The 22,574-nt window shown below is 45.6% G+C and overlaps 2 protein-coding genes across 2 annotated transcripts in view; one reads left to right on the forward strand and one right to left on the reverse strand.

The window, feature by feature from the left end:
• Window positions 1-1,198: 1,198 nt before the first annotated feature.
• Window positions 1,199-21,769, reverse strand: PSMD11 (proteasome 26S subunit, non-ATPase 11). The gene is made up of 14 exons (XM_068660903.1): window positions 21,609-21,769; window positions 19,843-19,944; window positions 14,569-14,693; window positions 11,597-11,668; window positions 11,182-11,239; window positions 9,112-9,306; window positions 8,323-8,467; window positions 8,006-8,066; window positions 6,354-6,416; window positions 5,638-5,763; window positions 5,030-5,065; window positions 3,859-3,910; window positions 2,734-2,876; window positions 1,199-2,605 (listed from the first exon to the last, which is right to left on the reverse strand). The coding sequence occupies exons 1-13, from the start codon at window positions 21,697-21,699 to the stop codon at window positions 2,734-2,736; spliced, it is 1,269 nt and encodes a 422-aa protein (XP_068517004.1). The 5' UTR covers window positions 21,700-21,769; the 3' UTR covers window positions 1,199-2,605.
• GPATCH8 (G-patch domain containing 8) overlaps window positions 21,597-22,574 on the forward strand; it is a 76,002-nt gene continuing 75,024 nt past the window's right edge. Inside the window, exon 1 of the mRNA XM_068660891.1 lies at window positions 21,597-21,602. The gene's annotated coding sequence lies outside the window, so the exon portion shown is untranslated. The remainder of the gene's footprint in view (window positions 21,603-22,574) is intronic.

The raw sequence follows: 22,574 nt of genomic DNA on the forward strand, positions 1-22,574 counted from the left end.
GCACCGCACACACACAGGCTCCATGAATGAATTTCCCCTCATTCACCTACAATCAGCAACCTAAATCAGCAAGTCACATCCACAGCTAAGAACCCCCAGGGGAAAACGCCACTTCAGTGGCATTACAGCGAACTGGCCAGAGCAGCTTTTGGGAAATACCTTATGAGATATTTATAGTTAAAAAAACAAACAAAAAAACAACACCTACCAAGAAATCCAGGAACACATTCCCCCCACGCCTTAGGCAACACCAGGAGTTAGGTCCTTTGCATTTTCCTGCCTAAGAGCACCAGTCCTGCAGCAGCACGAGGCATGTTGGCTGTGGGACCAGGGGAACATCCTGACACTGCGCGGTCCAAGGCCACAGCTGACAGCGAGCCCCTGGGGGGTAAGCAGCATGCCAGCACCCCGGCTCAAGTGTGAGAGCTGAAGAAGGGCTCCAAAACGTTTTACAGGGAGAAAGTGAAGACGCCCAGCTTCCCTCACCCGAGAGAGGCAACGGCAGCCTGATCGCAGCCACCAGCAGGCAGCTGGGAGGGCCCCAGACAAGGCAGAGAGAGCCTGTGCTGGAACCCAAGGAAAGCAAAGCAGGCACCAGCACTGGGGCATCGTGCACTTCAGTGGAAAAGTGGGTCTGAACCCTCTGCCAGCCAACTGACCCCGTGGTTTGCCAACTCTTCCCAGCACTTGAGGCCTTCATGTAAAAGCCAGGTTTCTTTCCTGGATGATGCAGACCTGCATCCATTCAACCAGGCAGCGTCAGGGATGGAGGCACGAGCTTCACACATGAGTAGGATTTTGTATCAGCTCAACCAAGTCTTAAGATCTTCTCTAGCCTTAACACGAATCTACTGCATTGTTACACACAGTTTGACTATCTCCAATAATACAGCATCAGAGCATTTTCAAGGTGTAAGAGGTCACGTGTAATTGATTTTTCACCTCAATAGTAATAAAAAGATCACGTCATTTGGTAAAACTCAAACTTGTAAGCACAGGTAACAATCTACAAAACTTCAGTGATGCTGCTTGAAACACAGTCCCCTGTCCCACTCTGTCTCAGAAATCACTGAAGGTGCTTTTATAAGCTCTGGACAGATGCGCAGCTTGTGCTGCAAGCCACCCTTCCCTAAGTGAAAAGAGCAATTGCACCAAACATGCACTTCACCTGCCTCAACAGCTGAAGACAGGAGACAGATTTTGAAAAAAAAATTATTTTATTGGAACTCATCTGAACATCAGATATACCTGGTGTTGGTTAGCAAGAACCGTTTGTACATTTGATATTGATGGTGCCAAAAACCCAAACAGTGACTGACTGGATGAGATGGAAAGTTTAAAAAAATGTTGGAGAGATTAAAATGTGAACAGAAAGCAGAAAAATCAGCCAGTCTAAGATTCAATGTGAAGGCAAAATATTTCCTGATAAAACAGAATCCTTTTACAAAATATAAATTTTGTAAGAAAACGTGGAAAGGGAGACAGAGGGGAAAGGAAAAATAAAGATTAGCAGGACAGAGATGCAGAAGCTTACACTGCCCAAATGGCATTAAAACCTAGCTAGTAATCTCACCATAAAATGAAACATGCTGGAATACACTGTGCTCCACCCCCCACATATATTACTTGGGAACAGTAACAAGGAAGCTCCCCAGCAAGAGCTGCGCTAGGTCATTCCACAAGGGCCAAGCTGTCTCACATCAAATGCTGAAAAGAAACGCTCCACAGCAGAGGTGAACATCGCCAGCCCCATCAGTGCCCGAGCAGTGGCTCGCCTCCCTGCCAGACACCAGCCAGGGCTCGGCTCTGCGGGGAGGCGAGTTCTCGGGGAACGCCTGCTCACCTGTTCTTCCTACCAATGCAGGTGGGGGGAAGAGTTAAAACATTTAAAATCTAGTCTATTTTAAAACAATAGCATGCAATGCAGGCCTCTCGGGGAAACCTGCGCTGTTCCCTTTATTAGAAACTGGCCTAATGGTCTCGACAGTGGCTGCAGCTTCTCAGTTTTTGGCTGCACGAGGTCAGTCTGGGCCAGCACAGCACAATGACAATTCTGAAGCAGGTTCCTCAGGTGCGAAAGCCTTCAGGAAAATCACTGTGGAGCTGCTTTTGAGGGGATCTGAGGCCTTACTTAAGATTTAAAAATAAACCAGCAGTCTGTACATTTCGGGTTTTTTGCTTCAGTACAAATGGAATAAACTTGGCTGCTTATACACCGTCAGTAAGTCTCGGGTTTCAGAGTAGAGGGAGAGATGAAACTAACTGTTTTGGGCACCTATCGGTAACAAAACTTTGTCCCTGCTTAACTCTGACATCCCTCAGGAAGTGGAAAGCACATGTTTAGGTAGTGTAAGCCTTTTTCCTTTTATTTAGAATACCCTCTTTGTTTAAACAATATTTCCCCCCCCAGATACAAAGTTCGGCCAGTAAAGATTACATGGAAACTGGAACACGCATCGTATGGAATACAAGATGCACCGGATGAGGAAGTTTAAAAACTTTCCGAGCGAAAAGTAGAACAAAGAAAAAAGTCTCCTAACATTTTCCCAAAGGTTTCACTCTCCTGTCACACACACTCTCCAAATGACAGCTAGCAAATTCAACTCTGCAAAAGAAAACAGAGCCATGTCAATCGAGAGGAAAGAAAACAAGCCTCGAGGACAAACGCACCTTGGCCTGGGAGAAGCGGCAGGTCCAGAGCAGCTGCAACCTCTGGTTCCTGCGCCCACTCACCTATGTTAGCTTCTTGGCTTTGTTGTAGAGCGAATCCACTACTTTACTCATATTCTGAATAGTCTCGAGGGCAGCTTCATAAGTTTTGTCTACTGGGGGTTCATCGAAGATGATCAGGACTCCCTCGCCTTGGTCAAGGATGCCTGCGGACACAAAACTGCGGTTACCCCTGTAACACTTGACGGATCACACTGTTTGACAGATCTGATCTCCTAGACAGCAGGCATTCAGGGATCTACTCAACAGACATCCAGTCAGCTGCACCAGGTTTGGAAAGGGCTGATGTGCTGTGTTAGATTAGCTGACCGATTTTGCCCAGACTGCATTAGTGGTAGCTTACCCAGAAATAAACAGCCCAGAGAAGGGCCCAAAATCACACCAAGGAGATGCTCAGGACTGCACTCTCCCTAACTGCTACCTTCTTCCTCAAGGCCCTTGTGCCCTGCAGGACGCCTCAGCACAACAGACACTGGTGCAAGGCAAAGCAGCCATTTTATAATTAAGCTATTTCCAGGTGCCAGATGGGTACTGCAGCTGAGTTCTGCTGGTTTTGAGCTTCTCTCTAAGCAATGTGCCTCTTTTAGCCAGTTCCCATTCATCTTGCTCAGCCAGAGCACGAGGGCTTTCTAAGCCAACACCAGGGACAATGTAAACAAGAACAGAGCTTCTTCCCTGAGGGTGAATTAGAAAAGCAGCTCCCTGTGGTCCCAGACAAACCCAAACCATCAGCGGGGAAAGGTGACCACATACATGTATGCCAGTAAGCTCCAAGGCAGAACAGTGCATATTTGCTACGCAGCCCACCAGTGGATCTCACAACTCTCCCTGGATGCAGCTGCAGGAAGCAAGGACTAAAGTATGGTTTCTGATTTGTGAGAAATTAACCCTCCGGATTAATCACGGCAGAAGAAAGGAGCAATAGAATAACCTTAATGACAACAGTAACAGAGAATCCACCAGTATGTACTCTTCCCAATGCCTGTTAACTTGCATGCCTGCTGTCAGAAGCAGAGCAGAGCACTCCAACAAGTTCAAAGGCACGGTGATGAAGAGGAGACTACCCAAAGCTTTAGTACATGACCTGGCCATGGGTGGCAGGGCAGTCAAGACTGAATGCAGACTCACCATGAAATTTCTTGTCCAAGATCATTTGTGACAGTTTCCTTTCTACATCAGCCTGAAATTGAAGCAAAAAAAATAAATAATGGAAATCTCATAGAACTATATAAAGAAATATGATTTATACCAGTCCACACTCAACATCCCTGGGAAGATACAAGCACTGTTTGAAAGCAGGTATTTTACCAGGGAACATGATGTCAGGACAAATCTCTCCTTGCACACTGCTTTGGTACTACCATATGCTTTAGATGACATAGGAAATTAAGCAGTAGCTTTTAATGGTGAGAGCACCAAGATGTCTTGCCCTTTTGTTCCACTAAAGATGGTGCCATCTGTCTTCATACAGGCATTACCATTAGGAGCATTCTAGCTTGGTTCAGCAAATATTTAGTCAAGCATTGGCCAAGCTTCAGCTAAGCCATTCAGTACTGAGACAATCTCCTGCTCAGAGCGAGGCACAGCCCCACAGGAGATGGCTCTTCCTCTTGCACTCTTTGGACGAGGAACACACAGCTGTACTTAAGAACCAGCTGCAGTCCAGCTTTTACTCTCATTACTAAGCATGCACTGAGCACCAAGGGCTAGACCAGAAAAGACCTGCATGGGTGAAAAAGGAAGACAGCTGATGGAACAACCTGGAAGGCTGGAGCTCAGGACAGTTAAGATCTCTGATCTTAAAGGTCATACTACAGGACAAAAGCAGTTTGGGATGCAACTGGCTAGAGACTACAGTGGATTTTCCTAAGATTTAAGCTGGCTGGGATTGTCTTTAAAGCAGTTATTGCAATGAGCAGTGTGACATACGCATCCCTAATGAAATTTCTATCACTGATTAGCTGGATCCTACATCTTAAGGGTCTAAACACAGATTCCTCTGGGCATGCTCATGAGGATTAAATGCAGTTCAACTGGGAAGACTGAGCTGATCATGACATGAGCTATTACTACTGCAGAGGAAAATCTGTCTCCAATAAAAAGTAAATGGTAACACATGGAATGAAACCCATGGAAACTGTCCACATTAAATTCCCAAGAGCGACATTTGCAGGTAACTGCTATGGAGCTGACCTGTTGGGTTTAATAGCCTATGTTTATTTCCTGGTGGCAAACACCATTTGACCTCAATTCCCTTACCCTCTTAAGACACGTCACTGATTTCTAGTAATGTTCTTACCTTTGAGAGCTTGATAAGGCTGGATATGTGTTCAATCTATAAGAGAGATTAATAGAGTTAAATAAATCTTCAGCCGTACTTTTGACACACAACACCGAGGTATGGGGCTCACCTACACAACAGTTCAAGGGCCTGTAAAGGCACTGACCTACAATCTAAAATGTTTTTATCTGTTTTGCAGCTTCATGTCCTTCAGATTTCGTATCTGATTGCATGTGAAGATTGACTAGCTATGAGCCAGACACCTAGAGCCACTTCACTGTGAAACATGAAATAACTCATTTCTTCTCCAAGATTACTGCAGCTTTAACACACTCTGAAAAAGCCCTTAATAGCCAAACACCTTCAATGGTAAAAGCATGTCCACATTTCAACATGTATAAATGAAATAGGTGGAAAGTACAATTCTGGAATATGGTTTCCAAAGTTCCCCTCAAACCTTTCCTCATCATCCTTCAGCTGAACTCGATGAGTCCTTGAGCTGTGGATGTGCTGAGGAGCAATGAGTAAAAAGCATTCTGCATGGAAACGAGTCGTTCATCCAGTTACACGCCAACAGAAGGGGACAGAGGTGCTAGTATTTTGGTTTGCTTGATGGAAACACTTACCTGTACTCGGGAGAAGGGTTCGATGACTCTGATCAGATTCTGTTCCAATAAGTTATCATAGAGTTTAGCCAAATGAGTGTTTATGATGGGGTCGTCCCTGAGCTCCACCTTATAGTCTGTCAGAGCCTGAAGAAGACACAGTGGAAACGGATCACTCAGGTAGTGACAGGCCTCCTGTCCTCCACGTCCCCTGAGTATAAAATAGCCTCCCCTCCCTGCCCAGTACAGTATCAGTGGCTAATCTAATCCTGTAACTTAGCTGGAAGGCCAGGAGATCACCACAGCCTAACAGTCTTTCAAGCACCTTGCAGCAAGCATCTTTCATCTTTACACCACTGGAGCTTAGCAAGTCAGAAAATCTCTGGTTGACACTCAGGAATCAGCATGATAGGATTATTCCCTGGCATAGGAATCCCCCCCCCTTTCTCTTTGTAATGTTTTTGCTGAACACCCAGGAAAACTTTTAGGAATGTGCGCATCCCAGTGAACATCATCAGAACTACTGGAAACTGGTTCTGAGTTGGCTCTTCAAAACCAGAAAAATCTAGTTTCAAGCAGACTACTACGCCCCATGCTGCAAAAAATAAACCAGTTAAGTATTACTGAGTATTTGTTACAGCTTCCTGCTGTGGGAAGCAGCAGCTCCTACAACTTTCCACTCAGGTATTTCTGAATGCTTTGGCTAGCCATTTCCCATTTTCTTTCTCCTGACTCACCTTTTCAAAATCTGCCAGCGACCGGTTCTTACTGGCCTGTGCCACACATTTTAATGCTTCTGTCTGCAAAGAAAGAAAATGAGAGAAGGTTACTTTTCCAGATTCCCCTCTCAGTGCTATTATGTCAACTGTGCAGTATACCGAGGACGTGCTTAAGAAGCAAAAAGGAATGTTCCTTTTGCTACAAAGCCATGTCAGTTTTACTTCCATGTAGGAAAAGAACAGCTGCTAAAAAGGAGAGTTTGCAGAACAGCTGCAGGACACAGCATGAAATCAGCTTCATGGCAGCAAAGAACTCAAGTTTTGCAAGGTTTGAGAATACCAGCTGCAGGTCCTATCAGGTTGCAGGTTGGGAGCAACGTTGATACAATTGTTAAGGAAACTGCACACTTGCTTAACAAACAGGGCCATTTTCAGCCCTTAAGATGTGTTTCTCCCCTTCAGCATTGCCTCTGCTACCACCCCCTACCACCAACAGCATTGGAAAACTGTTTCTTGTCTACCCAGCAGTTGCTGTAACAAAGCAAAAGACTCGGCCACAACCAAACTACCATACTGATATTAAATAGGATCGTAACCCCACTGGAACAATAGCTTCCAAGTGGTGAGAGACACAAGCGCACTAGAAACAGGTCAGCCCAGTGGCTGCGGTACATGAGGCCCACGCTTCTGTTATCATCTCTCCCAGTGAATTGCCCCCAAGGCTGTCTGTCCACTTTCCCTCTGCTCCCTAAGCTCAGTTTCCACAGCTGCTGCACGAGCTTGTGGTCACTGTTGTCTCAAGAGAACAGTGCAGGGAACAGCTGAAATTTCCTCCATGGAGAAGAAGAGCCCTCGGTGCTCTGAAAAGAAACCTCCAACTCAGCTGTCACCAGGGAGAAGAGGATGAAGCAGGGCCACAGCTGCCCTCTATGATCCAGCAGGGATAATGCAGGGATATCCCTACTTCCGACTCCTTTCTATTATGCACCTATGCTCGCTGACCTCATCCTCCTCTACCAAATAGCTTCCCCAATCCTTTGTGAGGTAGGTGGGTATTAGCTCCTGCGTCAAAGCAAATAGCTGGCAGACCAAAGCCACTGAGGGCATCAGACCCTGGCACGCCTGGCTCTTGGCCCTGTGCTTAACATAAGCATCCCTGGATTTAATCCGGGGGTGGCATTCACAGGCTGGCAAGTTAACGTTAGAATAAACAGTTGATTTAACAACTCCCCAGCTGCCTGCCTTCCACCTTACAGTCATCTAGGTCTCAAGCTGCTCAGCCTCGCTGCTGTGAATGGATTGTTTTGATTGTTTTGACTTGCTACAACACAAGTAAAACCAATGAACAACTTGTATTTAAATGCATCAGATTCATGGCTGCAGCAGCTGATGATGGTTCAGATGAGTACCGTACATCACCAGGCATTTAGAAGTTCATGAAGAAAACAGGGATGAGAAAAACAGAGAAAATGAAGTGAGAGGGTCAGATTTACAGGTGGTAAAAATCACTGTGTTCCCTTTGAAGTCAATTGATTTATGATAATTTAATCAGTTCTGGATCTTATTTAGGATACTCAGAAGTGTAGGGTATTTTGGTATGAAAAGGTCTGACATAGTAACACAATATTCTCAGAGATAATAGGAAGATAGAAAGGATTAAGTTTCTCTACCTGTCTTCCCGCATACCGCAGAGCAAGCTTTCCACTCACTAATGCCTGCACATCTTCTGGGCTAGAGAGGGGAAGGAAGGGAAGAGAGTATCTATTCAACAACATGGCCAGCTTAAATTTCCATGTGCCAAGTTTCTAATTCATAACAAGTTACTAAAGTTCAAATAATGTTATATCAGACCAGTGAATAGATCATAAACAAAGACAAACAGCAGAGTCTGTCTGATTTAGTTCTTTCATTACCGTAGTCTTATATACAAAAAGCCTTTCCCATTTAAATGTAGGAAGCATTCTTTGCAGAACCATTTGCCACGTACATGTTAAGCATAATTTTGCACAGCAACATGTATTTCAGTGCAGTGATGGCTTTTGGGTTGTCAATTGAATCATATCCCTCAAACGCCTCATAAAAATACGAATAGGCTGTTTTCCAGTCCTTCTCTTCTGCTGCGTGGATAATACCTGTTGAGAGGAACAAACAGGCAAGCATCAGAGTTAATTCTAAATGTAACTGGAAAAAGACAGAATGATTTGCTTGCCCAGTGCTTCATCTGGCACTTCAGGAGAAGGAAGCTTTCCCTTCTGTGCTGCCATTTATCTCATTTCTGTAGGAACATCCATGTCCTCTCTTGAGAACAGTGGGTAGTGAACTCAAAAAGAACCACCAAAGTTGTGGATGTAGCTAAATATGGTCAACACCCCTTATTGTTTCCATTGGGACTTTCATTTGCCCCCATTGTTTATCTGATTTTCCAGACATTGTTGATAGACAATGGAGTTTTAGTTACAACGGACAAGTCTGGGGCACTTCAGGTAAGTGCCTGCAAATGTGACCAGGAATAATGTTACACTTACATTAACAAGGTGTAATGCTGTACTGCCTAAGGAATTTATGGACCCTCCACCACTGGAAGCTTTCAAGAACAGGATGAATAAACATATGTCAGGAATGATGTGATTATAGCTAACCCTGCCTTGAGGCAGCTGGGCAGACTACTGAGTATCTTGAAGTCCCATTCTATGATTCACTCAGGAAAGAGCAAGTATCAGTCAACTGCTGCATCATGAAAAGTCCCAGACTCTCCCCTTCTCCTGAAGGGCTTTACCTGACTGCATGTCTAATGCTGCTTGCAGTTTAGGTGGACAGTAGATTGCGTTGGCTGTAGTCCGTGCAGAGGTTAAAGCTGCTCTTGCTTTTGGCAGATTGCTCAGGGCATGGTAAGTCTTGCTTTCTAACAGCTGCACTTCTACCAGCAATGCTTTGTCATCCATCTTTTTCAATTCCCGAAGAAGCTGGGAGCCTAGCAGTGGGGAAGAACAAGAACCTTTGTAAGCTGCTCCACATCTGCTACCAGTGACTACACAAACCAGCTCCCTCCAGATGACACCCTTCTTCCCCCATAGGCAGTACTGGCATTGAGGAAGGGAGGTTAGGCTTACACAACCTGTTCTTCCAAGAAGAAACAAAGGAAAGGAAATAATAGCAGTTGAGCATCAATCCAGAGTTGGAGAAGAATGAACCAGTTCTGTGCTAGAGGTAGAAGAAGGCAGTGAGAACAGCTGTGTATGTGGACGGGTGCCTCTGTCACCTTATCACCGGCAGCAGACACTCAACAGAAAGTCAAGGATGTGTTGTGTAGTTCAAATTGTCACTCTGTTACACCTTCCCCAGGTGACAGTATCATTTACCACTCACATTCAGAGCTCCAATCAAACCAGAAGTACTGCCCGTTCCTGCATCATTCCCCTAGGGTGACCTGGGGATTTTCAAACAAATCCTAAAAATATGGGATAAGGAACGAATGTTTTAAGCACAAGACAGCTACAAATCAAATTAAGGAGGTAGGAACGGGTAGCCTAAGAAACACCTAGATGAACTGTCACATTAAAGTCTTGTGGGGACAGCAAGAACCAACCTTAGAGAAAAGTTTCCCCCTACAAACCAAAGAGCCAATTTAGGGCAAGCAGAGACATGAACTTTATCCTCATTTGCTGCACTTACAAGCTGAAAAACATAGCTTAAACCATACAGCAAGTTGGAAAAGAACAGTGCCTCTCTAGAAATGCGATGTAGAAATGCTTTCTTGCGTCTACTCCCCTCCGCTGCAGACATAATCGTGTCTTCTTGGCCAGCCACAAAGCAATGCAAGCCCAAAACACTGGTATCTTGATAGAGTGTTCAGAGAGGATGCTTATAGATAAAGGCCTTCTCAACTCCATAAGCTGTACCACCATCACTCAAGTGATTAAGTTAATTAAGCATAGCTTTGGTGTGGGAACTCTAATGAGCTTAAACCTGAGGTCATTACACACCTGCACACAAACTAATTCTAACTTGATACTGAATTCCATGTATCAGAGCACTTATGATAGCTTTATATTCTGCTCGGACACAAGCCACCCAGGTGACTCTGGACATGACACATGCTCTTGCTGCCACGCTGCTTAAGAACTTATGGGTCCCTGGTGAAGCATCACCACTGCCCAGGTGAGCACTTCTTTCATGTCAGTGCAGTTATCTCTCATCCCTGCTCATACCCACACACTGAGCTGGTAGAACGCTCTGTACAAATACCTTTTAGCCAGCTTAAACCTCTTCTCCCATCACTGCAGTCATTTGCAGAATGAGCATTTGTAAAGCACCAAAGGGAGTTGGGCTGTGTAAGATGACCTGCTTTACTCTGCTTTGCAGCAGAGCAGGAGAGTTCACATGGTTAATTACCATATCTCAGGTGGTGTAGAAGCAAATTCTTAAAGCCTTTACACTACTTCACAAGAGCTTGTGTAATTGCATCCTCAGAGGTTTGCCATTTCCTGGCATTACTACTATTTTTACTGAGGCAGCTTTTGAGTGAGCCAAAGAAAGCCACTTTCTGACCACAGCACTGTACTACATATGTTACAGAAGGAGACAAACCTGATGGCTTCAACTGGATACAATTCCCCTTTGCTTCCAGAATTATTTGAAATGAACACATGATGTGAATGAAGAGGTCTCTAAAAGCTTTTATTGCCACACTATAGTAAAAAATGGCAGACTGGTACAGCACTGAGGAAATTAATATCTGAGTCCTACAAAACTTATCAAAGAACATGACGTAATTGGTCCTTTCCCTTGACAGCCTCTAGACTAATTTCAAAGCAGAACTACCACTGCCACCTAGTGGGAGACTCACCTAGCTGCAGTGCTTCTTGGTACCTCTTGGTATCGAAGTACAGAGAGACGAGCCTCGCCTGGAGAACAGAAAAGGAACTGTGAGGAAAGCCAGAGAAAGGTAGTACAGGTTTATTTGGTAAAATTAAGCTTTATATTCTTATCTGCACAAAATTCACTAGCTTAGTTTGTATTCATTACATCACATGATCCAATTCTGCAAGATCTAGCCAGTTGTCCAAATGGTAGAATTAAATACAGTGGGTCTGTCTACTCAAATATCAAGAAGAGTCACTTGCATTCAGTATAATCACTATTGGCCTTCTACTGCACATACAAATATCTGGACAACACACTAGAATTTATCTTTTATTGTTATTAAATCTGATAAAGGGAAAATGCTATTATACACGTCTGGAAAGCACAATGTAACATACCTCCAGAGCCTGGCGTAGGAAAGTCCTCTTCTCTGATTTGGCCCATTCAATACACTCTAAACACAGGTCAACCTTAAAGGGAGCAGAAAGAAATTTGTAAAGCCTTCTGCTGTCCCTCTTTAAAACAGCAGTATTGTTCAATCATTTCCTACAAAGTAACACAAAAATACAACACAGCCTAAATCTCCACAACATAGGTTTAGGAAGTCAGTCATCCAGTCTCAAGAGCAGCATTGCTGAATCTCAAAATAGCTTTATTTTAAAATGAACCTGGAGATTATAGGTAACAGCCTTCATCATTAATGCCTACCCCAAGTGTCTCAATGAACCATGCCTTCAGTATTACCCACATAAGGTGTAGTAGTAGCACAGTGCTAAGCTCCTCTATTAAACAAGTACTCGCTGGTTACCACACACAATATTCTTCAGCTTCAGGCTGCATTGTGTTAACAACAGAATTTAAACTCTCAGAAATGTTACACAGAATGAGGTAGAATAGCTAGAGTTTACTTTAAGTATTTTCATATTCTACTTGCTAGACTAACTTCCTTCACCTTGCAATTCTGTTCACTGAATTACACAACTTAACAACAGTACTGCAAGAGAAAGTAAAATTCAGAAGGCAAACTAAGGTTCAGTCTAAGCTTTAATTGTAATAAACAAACAAAAAGCAGACCACCTTCTTTCATGGCTTTTCTAATGCATTTCACCTTCCAGTAATTTTTTTCTGACCACCAGGGACAACCCTCCCACACTGGAATATGAAAATACAGATTTGGCTTCCCAAGTTGCACCAGTTAGAATTGCTGCTGAAATCCTGGGAGTATTTCTTAAACATCTGGGCGTTTGTTTGAAACAACATCTGGGTACATGAGAACTGATTCTGCCTTAGGCAAGGAATGGCCTAAAAGGCTTTGAGGTCTCTTCCAGTTGTGTTTTGCACTATTTCATTTGGCAACAAAGAGAACTGTGTTTTCAATTGCTCTACAAATAAAGAGGAAAATGAAGTATATGTGTTTTAGGGCTTAAATATGTCAGACCATGGGTGTCCTTCAGTAGTATAAAGCAGTAGAGATGCCTGGTCTCCACTGTTTACAAAGAAGTTAGGTACCAGGAATCAGTCAGTAAGTGACACTGGATATCATCTATTGCTTCAAAGCAGCCTACTGGCTTCTTCTTTTTTAAGACTGATGAAATTCCTGCAATGGATAAAGCAGTTTCTTTCTGCCCTAACTAGAAGAGGGTGCCAATGTAGTACTGGGTTGTTATACATAACAATTAATATTGCAGTGCTAGGTTCAGAAATGCCTTTTTCCAAAGCCTCTGGATCACAGTTCTTTCTGGAGCAGCTCTGTAGCTGTACTACACTGCAGGACTTGTCAGCTCCTCGTCACTTCTTATTAAATGAGGACAGCTTATGAAAAGCCATTATGAAATTGCAATTTATTGCACAGTGATAGCTTGAGCATTAGGAGTAGAAGTCTCTAATTTCATTGCTTTACTGGACTCTTGGGAGCCTTCTTAATATGCTTTACACTGGGGAAGCAAATATCCCTCCAAACATTTGAGGTATTAAACGTATTCAGGAGTACCACAACAAGAACCTCACAGGTTCGGTGTTACAATTCCTTAAGGTTTTTGGTTTGGCTTCTGAATGTGTGTGAAAGGGACTGTTTTGGACAGCTGTCTCCATCTTTATTACTCCAAGTTCTTCTCCTCTCATAAAATGTCACCTTTTGGGACTGCATTCAGATATCATTTACCTCAAATTACCTTCAGAAAGAAGTCTGAAGCCACTCATTTTTCCCCAAGTCATTAATGGGTTCTCTCCTTACCTGCACACCCTACACTGCTTCCCCTTAACCTTTTATGTTAAAGAGAGGCAAAGATTCTGTCAGGCACTGTTTACAGCACACACAAACCACAAGAACTGAACAGCTTATGAAGAACATTTGCTGTGTTACCTGAACTCCAGGATGATACTTCTATGACAACACGGTTAGAAGAATGCCATCTGCCTCTTAATGTGACATATCCTCTTCAGGACTGTAACCCGTCAGTCACTGCATGCACAGTGGTGTGTGGGCTGTGTCCTTAACACACTGCTCACCTCCTTTCTCGCTCCCTTTCCATCTACCTGCTCTGGTGGGTCAGCCACGGTACAACCTACAGTACTGCAGGTTAACACCACCTGTAAGTGGCCCCTCCTCATTTACACATCGCTCCCGTCTCTCTCCCATTCCCTCTAACCAACAAGTCACATGGACAACAGAAAAGAAATAACCAAATTCCAGGGAGCTAAACAGAACGGAGTAAATCCTAACTGAGGCCTAGTTTACACTCCACGGGTTTCCTAAGGGAAAAGTTCATTCACTGGAAGTAGCTTACGCTTGGTCACTCCAAAAGGCTTTCCACTTCAGGAGTAACTCCTACACCTCAAAAGCTCTCTGTAGAATGAAACAACCACCACGTTGTATCCCCATACAATGCAACTTCATGTCTCCAGCTGAAAGACGCTAAGTAATGCAATCTTCTAATCCCACCTACTCATGACCAGACTTTGAACACTCACTTCTCTAGCTCTGTGCCACCACACACTGCCCCAGTTTTCCACTAGACAGAGCTCCCTGGGACCCGTATAGCACATCTCACCTCTCACATCCCGAACACTAATCACATTACAGAATATTACTAATGCTGAAATTAGGTTTACACCTAATAAAAACAACACAAATTTTTGAAAAATTCTCAGGGTGAGAGTTACTCCTAGACCCCACCACCAAGACAAGGCTTGCAGACAAGCACAGTTATGAGTGAACTGAATTATCTGATGTTTTATTAATAGAATATATCCAAATGCATTCAATGAAGGTTTCCTGACATGAATAATTCTTCAGTGTGAAATAAAGTAGGTCAGGTAATGATGCTGAAGGCTTTTGATGAACAGATTATTGCTGAAATTTAAATCTCACCTCCTGTCCCGTTGCTGCCTCCATATCAAGGAACAAATCGAGCAGGGATCGGACTAAGCGGGCTGCCTTTGCTTTGCTGATGGAGTTCAAGAAGGGTCGGACATACTTCAGAAGTCCTCCCAGCTCTGCGAACAGGAAAAAATAAGTCATGAAATACAACCACAGAACCAAAAGTTACACTGCAGTTGGAGTACTTGACATGCCTATACACTGCAGTATTTATTATACCAGGAGCTTTATAGCAGTTTCTCAACATCACTTACAGGAAAAGAGCGATAAACGTCACCTGAAAGAATGCCCCGCAGTAAACAAGGGGACTGGCAAGGGTGACCGCTGGGTTCTGGTCTTACCCACACAGCATACGTTTCCCGTTACTTCAGTTCGCCCAATTATAACACCATTTGTAGGTGCCTCAGGCACATTTTAAAAATGTAAGCGCCTGTTAAATGCTTTGAGATTTTTCTATAAAATGGGCAATGGAGTTTATAGTTTAAGTATGTTTTTATTGACTCACAGTTTGAAGTTTTCCTTTACCATGCTTAGAGAACCCTAGCAAGTCAGATACACTCCACTGCTGAAAAAAGGACATTTAACACTTTGACTACCCACATTACCTAATTAGATCTCAGCTGGCTTAACTAGGTTTCTGTTAACCTAACCTAGTCTCCAGTCCAGCATATATTTACAGAGCTAGTCTCAAGCTAAGAAAGGAAAAGTCTTTCTTTATGGTGAAATACACTGAAAACATCATTCCTAGAGTGCAAAGGGAAGCGGCAGTCAGTGTCACAGCAGTTTCAGGACCCAGCGCTCCGGGAAGCAGAAGGAGTTACATGTCGGAATTGCAGAGTGCAAGCGAGAAGTCTCCTCCTGTGATAAACACCACGCGGCCCGTCGGGACAGGTCAGACTGATGACTATTTACATTTACATGGAAGATGACACTTGCAGCAGCGCAGCACCGTGCCAGTGCATGGTTCAGTGCTGACTCACGAAGTTGTGGGGCTGTGTGCTGGAATCACAGCCTATAATTTCGAGTCTCACCCAGACATCAAGACTGATTCTTTACACGATTTCATAGTAAAACAAACAAACAAACCTCCCAATAAATGTATCAAAAACCCTCAACATACCCTATACCAAACTGGTATCAGAATCAGAACTAGACTAGCATAATTTTACTTCAACTAGGCCATTAGAGGAACCTCAACAGAATTTCAGTTTTGAAAGATTCTAATAAAAACAGCTGAAAACAAGGTGTTCGTATTTCACTTAGCATTAATGAAAAAGAATTAGGCTATAAGAACACCTCAGTGATGTTTTTTTTTTTCCGAACTATTTAAAAGTTTAATCAAACCTAATAAAATTGCATTTCTTACCCTGTTAAGAGATGGAACTCAGTGTTCCATCCCAGTTGCTCATGGGGATGTATTGACATTTTTACACACCTGGAAGTGCAGTTTTAAAACAAATGAAACTTATAATTCTTGCACCAATTCTCACAGGAACCTCATTTTCCAAACAGCAGTATAAGAAATCGTGACCCTTTCTATAATCACTCACTCACTTTTTGTAAAACAAGCAAACGATAAAAGACACTGACTGCCATATCTAAGATTTCAAAAAAATTTTTTACTTTCTCTATGTTTAAAAATAAATGGGCAGGTTTTTCTAGAACCAAGGTGCTGCTACTTCAGTAAGATTAAGCCCCACTGACAGATAGTTTTAATCAGCACTCAGCTTTTATTCAACAAGGAACACTCTACCTACTGCCCCATGACAGGCTGTAATTTTAACCACCCTGAGGACACACGTTACACTGCAAACCATTCAACCTGCAATACCACTCAGATGTGTAAACCCTAATCATTTTAAGTTAAAGAAAAGTTAAATGTTCTTCACCAACTGTTTCACGTAACAGTGAACAAACTGCCATGACAGCAACAGGCAGCATCTCCCAATGTCATAGCACGTTGAATACATCAAGCTACTCCCAAACATCCCTTCTCTTGCTGTGAGCTGGGAGAGGTGGGCTCCTGATCAGCCTGCGGGGCTTGGGAGAGGAGCAGCACCAGAGCTGGAGTTGCCTAGGAGCAGGTTCTTGTGTTCTTCCCCAGTGCAACTAACACAAGCACTGAAAAACACAGCACTGAACTGGTCACAGCACTGCCTCCTTATCTGCTAGCTCCAGAACTAAGAACTTTTCAGTCTTCCTCATCACAGCAGCCAGGCTCCCTCCAAGGTCCATCAACTCTCAGCTAACGCGAGGCACCGCTCCCCACACTGCTGCCTTACGCCAGCTTCTCAGGACCAATGGAATTATGTTTGTTTTAGTGCTGAACACGCTTTTGCAAAGGAAAGGAACTTCAGAAGAAAAGAAAGGCAAACCACATGAAATACACTGCAGTACCTACCTTCCTATTGACTTGCTCAACAGCTGCTTGGGAATTCACTAGACAACAGATTCTAAGTCAACAGCTAGGGAAGCCATACATTTTGCAGACCATGTTCAGGCATGCAAGCTGAAAGTTCCCACTGAAATTTCTCTTTCCCATCAATGCAACTGTCAACTATTTTTAGGGTGCTTTTTTTTTTTTTTTTTTTAAAACGAACGCAATAGTTGGTAAAAGGGGTGTGATTGACAGCTCTAGAGATTGATGAGCAGCAGCCCTGGAAAATGAATTTTGATATTCAGCCTCAGAGAAAGTGCTTCCACAAGCTAATATGCCATGCACCTGAATTCCTGATCTGAGAGTTATTCCAATCCCACAGTTTTAAGCAATGCTATAAAATCTAGACCTGTTTAAAAGTGATTAATCCTCCAGGTGAATCCTCGTTATCTATCAAGCAGCTAAAGGGGGTAATCTGTTGTTTTTTTAAAAACAACAACAAAAAGGCCGTAGTTCACCAGAGTTTTAGTCCTCTAAAAACTACAGATTTGCTTTATGCTCTCAGCCAGACAGTGGCAGGGCACTTACAATTTCCTAACTCTACCAACCAAACTGCTGATTTTTTTCCATAGGCTGCAACTCACAGAGCCTTTCACCTCTGGAAGTTCATAGAACATCACAAGTTGGAAGGGATCCATAAGGACCATCAAGTTCAACTCCTGGTTATCACTTGGAAGTAGCCACTGTATCTAGGAAGCAGCTGTATCTAGAACCCATCAAAGAAATTCCACCAGCTAAAACTAAAACGTAGGCAGTGAGATTCACAATGAGATCTAATTTATTCCTAGCAGAAACTGCATTCTCAAAAATGTCCTTGAGGCTAGGCAGCACCTGATCCACTCCTGCTCAACATAAAGACCTGAGCCTGCTTGTCGCCAGCATCCTTGCTAACAGCTGTACCTGGGGAAGGTGTTGCTGACCCTGCCTGCCTGTCTCTCCTACCAGCATACTGCACCCCAGGAAGCAGACAGGAAGGGAAGGTGCCAGTGTCTTTCCCACAGGTCTAGCATACTTCCACACTGTTGTACCACCCCCTTTCTTTGTCCCTCAGCTTTACAAAACTCCAGAAAGCACACATGGTGATCTCACACTGATCTACGTATGCACAGTTGGCTTCTTAATGGTGCCAACTCCATTTCCTTCTGAAAAAAAAAGGTTTTGATTAACGTTGTCACTTTCAATTATTTAGCCTTCCCCTTAGAAATCTTTTAGCTTTCCATCCCCTGAGGATGGAATGAAGTTCTTCATACTTCTGTAAAACTCAAGCTTCAACTCAAAAATATCCCAAATCCTGCCTGAAGGAGGCCATCAGGCACCTAGGAGAACTTTTCTCAGGCTTCTGCAAACCAGCAGTACATCAGATCATTTACCTGGAAACGCTCTTTTGGTGATTACCTCCCTTGGAGTAGGAACGGAGCCGTGCCTCATTACCTTGTTACCTTTACAGAAGCAACTATCAGAGTGCACAGGACGCCTGTACAGCATGGACACCTGCACCCGAGCTGAGCAACCCGAGGTCCTGTACTATCCGGTGAGAGGAATGGGCACTTCTACAGCATTTCTCCTATTCTAAGTTCTTACTGCAGGATGAGATTAATCATGTGCTGGAACAGCCCCTCTCTCCTCCACTGACTGTACAGACAGCAGACAGCCCAAACTAGGAAATCAGACGCGGACAGCTACAGCCAGGTGAGACACACAGCACCTTTGCTTCCAGCTCTAAGCACAAGTCATCTACGTTGTCCCAAGCAAATCACACAGCATCAGTGTCCAGAATGCTCCAACACATACAGGCACGGGTTGACCAGCTAAACGACCAAGTCAAAATACACGTTTACAAAGACTGGAGAGTAGCACACAGCATGAGTTTCAGAACAAACACAAAGCTGCAATCTTTGACCAGCTGATATCCAAGACCTTATACTGCTTTCTGTGAACTACTCCAACACTAGGTTTGGCGTCCCAGCTGAATTTCAGTTTGGTTAAAGGTTCTGCTGGCCCATTCTCCCTATCAGTTTCAGTTTGTTAGAAGCATGCATGCTTCACTTCAAGTTCTGATTTATTGTCAGGCATACTTAGAACAGTGCACGGCTATACCATGGCCAACTGTTTGCTGTAGACAGAACGCTTTTTGTACAGATATGGTATATCAGCTCCTGAAACACTCGAGGTGAAAGGTGCCCCAGAAAGGGAAGACCATTCCTCAGCAAAAGAAAAAAATAACACCACTGAATACCAAGTAGCCCAGACACCGCCTTAAGCTTTCCAGGACACAGAAGACACGAAGAGGTCTTACTCAAAAATCACTGAACAGAGAACTTTTCTCCATTTCTGTCCTTTCACACGGTCACAACAGGATGACTGTCAAGTCTTGCTCTTGTGCAGAGCTGGCCAAGCATTTTCTGATGTAATGTTTCAGCAAATAAATCAATTGAGAAAGAAGCTGCAGCTGAGAAAGGAGGTTTTTGGACAGTATTTCCAATTTGAAACAAGGATCTGAGATGTTTGAAAACAAATCCAGAGAAACTTCTTGCTGCATACATGACAACTGAACAAAGCTTTAGATACTTAAACTAAAGCTGCCTCATGCCAAAAGGTCATAAACTAAACTTTCCAATGCATCAGCAATCTTTTGGAACACTGGGCCTTGAAGCATGAGATTAATATTTTATGCTGTTTATCTACTTATTAAGTTTCTGTCCTCTCACCAGACATAACATCTCCTGCCTGAATTTGCTTTTACTTCTATCCCATTACCTGCGTGGACTGCGTTCGTTTCCACATCCGTACCTCTCACCCGATACCTCAGTTACTTATTTCAGGCTCACCTTCTGCCTGCCCAGTCTTGGCCAACAGCGATCCCAGTTCCAGGATGCTCTGCTCTTTGACTTGCACCGCTTCTTCATCATTTTCCTGGACATCACGTTTCACTAGAAAAAAAGCAGAAAAGTTACCTTTAATGCTGTTTCAGTTAGAAGATAATCATTGCCAGCCTTCTCTTGGAAAGGCACCAAGAAAGTAACTGTTACAACAGGCAACAGCAAATTCAGCCTGGGCTACAAGATCTGGAAAGCAGATTACGTTAAAGCTTACATGCAGCGCTTACAAGCAGCAGTCGATCTATACTTCACCAAGACTTTAGTCCAGCTGATAGATATGACTGCTTCCTCCAATTTGAATATTGTCTAAGTTTTGAAGTAGTCTCACTAAGCTCGTCCAGCTGTTGAAGTTTCATTTCAAAAGAACACCACCACACAACAGACCTTCTTCCCACTGGAGCCACAAAACCAAATAAAAGAAATTTATAGGATTTCCAACTGGGTATTCTGGTATCGGGATTTACGATGCTGCCACTTTGTGCATCAAGTTGCGAGGATCCCTTGCTCAAAACGCAGCACAACAACTTTGGATGCACAGAGTGCATATGCCCTCTTTGTTCAGTAGCAAGGAGGTGCTACCATCGCTGCTTTTAACACCCACTGCAAGAGTCAATGTTCCCTCCCACATGAAATCCTGATAAACCAAACAAGGCTGTGTACCAACGTGAGTAACTGTGGCTCTGAAGTACACAAAAGGGTCAACTGTGATACAGCAACACCAAGCCTCTGTTTGCACAGCATCAGTTTGGTGTAGTTTATCCACAAAACGATACACCTCACTCACAACATTACTCTGCGATCTGCTGCAGCATAAACTTTCACCTCTAGCATCACCTGCACACGTGAACGACCTCGGCTTCTACATGAACAAATAAAGCTAAAGTCTTTGCTGCCACAGGGCTGTCACCTAGCACTACAGAGGGAACTGAAATCCTCTGCGCTGCCCCAGAGCAGGGACCACGGCTTTCCATCCCCAGAACTCAGTCCGTGCAGCATCAAACGCAAAGCACCGTCTCTCAAGCAGGGCCGTCTCGGGGCAGCGCTCTCTGGACAGCTCCGACTCACAGCCACAGGCACCACGAGCTCTCCCCACTGTGCCTGGCCGGACAGAAAGTTGCAGGCATGCCCCGGCCCTGAGCACGCCACCTCCTAATTAACCACACAAACACCGACGGGGACGAGCAGGGAGTGCTCTGAACGCCACGGCCCAACACAGGCACCAGGAGCCATTCACTCTCCGGGCACGCCAAGCAGGGGCTCGCTGCCTCGCAGCCCCGCTCCCTGTCCCGAGCCCTCCCGGCCCGGCCCGGCCGCCTCCCCGCCGGGTCACAGCCCCAGCCCCAGCCCCCCCCGAACTCTCCCCGTTTACAAGCGCCGCTCCCACAGCCCTGACGGCACCGACGGCCCCCGGCGGGGCTCCCCGACCCCAAACCCGGCGGGCAGCGGCACCCCGGGGGGGCCTCCTCACCCCCCCCGGCCCTCGCCGCCCGCCGGCTCCACAGGTGGCACCCCGGGGCCGGCCGCCACCCCCCCCTCCGCCGCTCCTCCCGCCGGGCCCGGGGGGGGGCTCCGGGCAGCGGGGAGGCGGGGGGGGGGCGGCCGGGTCCGGGCCTGGCGCCGCACGGTGAGTCAGCAGGCGGCGGCAGCGGGCGGCGGAGAGCGGAGGAGGGCGGCCGGGGCCGGCGGAAGGAGGCGGCGGCGGGCGGCGGCCTCACCTATGGAGTGCAGGATGCCGATGGAGGCCTCGCGGTCGGTGGAGAGCAGGGACTGAGCGCGCTGGAACTCCAGCACCGCCGCCGCCGCCATCTTACGGCTCCCTCACTGCGCCTCGCCGCCGGGCCCGGAAACGGCCGCCCCGCGGCCACGCCCCTCGCCACGCCCCTTTCCCGCCCCCGAGGCACGCTGGGAGTTGTAGTCCTGGGAGGGAGGTGGCGGGGGGCGGGGGGCTGGGGGCTGGGGGGGGCTGGGGGGGGCTGGAGAGGTCGGAGGCTCGGGGGGGCAGGGGGCAGGGGGCAGAGGGCAGAGGTTGAGGGGTCAGAGGCTGCAGGGCACAGGGGCTCAGAGGTTCGGGGCTCAGAGGTTCGGGGCTCTGAGGTTCAGGGTTTAGAGGCTCAGGGACTCAGGGGCTGGGGCAGCTCCGCTGTGGGGCCAGGCTGAGAGCTGGGGGGCGTCAGCCTGGGGAGGGGAAGGCCCCGGGGAGAGCTCCCAGGGGGCTGTCAGGGCCTGAAGGGGGCTGCAGGGCAGCTGGGGGGGGGCTCTTTGCTGGGGTGCAGTGCCTGGTGCCCACACAGCCCCCAGGGACAGTGACCCCCACCACAGGCAGCCCCCACGCCACAGCCCTTCTGGGGACCCAGGGAGCACCCAGGGGTGGCGTGGGGTGAAACGAGCCTGGGATCGCTGTATGGTAACCCCCAGAACGGGGCTGAACCCATAACCTATAGCTCATAACCCATAAACTGTAACTTAAAACCCACAACTCATAACCTATAACCGATAACCTATAACTGATTATCCATAACTCATTACCTATAACCCATAACTCATAATCCACAACTCGTAACCTATAACCCATAACCTATAACTCGTAATCCATAACTCATAACCTATAGTCCATAAGAGAGGAAACCCCATGCTGATTGATCATCCGCTGCTTGATGTCTCCAGCAGTGTTCCAGGGGATG

Source organism: Anas acuta, chromosome 25 (assembly GCF_963932015.1).
Source record: "Anas acuta chromosome 25, bAnaAcu1.1, whole genome shotgun sequence".
NCBI classification, from domain to species: Eukaryota; Metazoa; Chordata; class Aves; order Anseriformes; family Anatidae; genus Anas; species Anas acuta.

What these genes read in the sequence shown, in the direction of transcription:
- PSMD11 (XM_068660903.1), bottom strand. Translation starts at nt 21,699, where the DNA reads ATGGCGGCGGCGGCGGTGCTGGAGTTCCAGCGCGCTCAGTCCCTGCTC. An exon ending in CAAGACTGGGCAGGCAGAAG is followed by an intron (nt 14,694 to 19,842) that starts GTGAGCCTGAAA and finishes TCCTGTTCGCAG; the next exon opens with AGCTGGGAGGACTTCTGAAG. An exon ending in CCAAGAAGCACTGCAGCTAG is followed by an intron (nt 9,307 to 11,181) that starts GTGAGTCTCCCA and finishes CCCCACTGCTAG; the next exon opens with GCTCCCAGCTTCTTCGGGAA.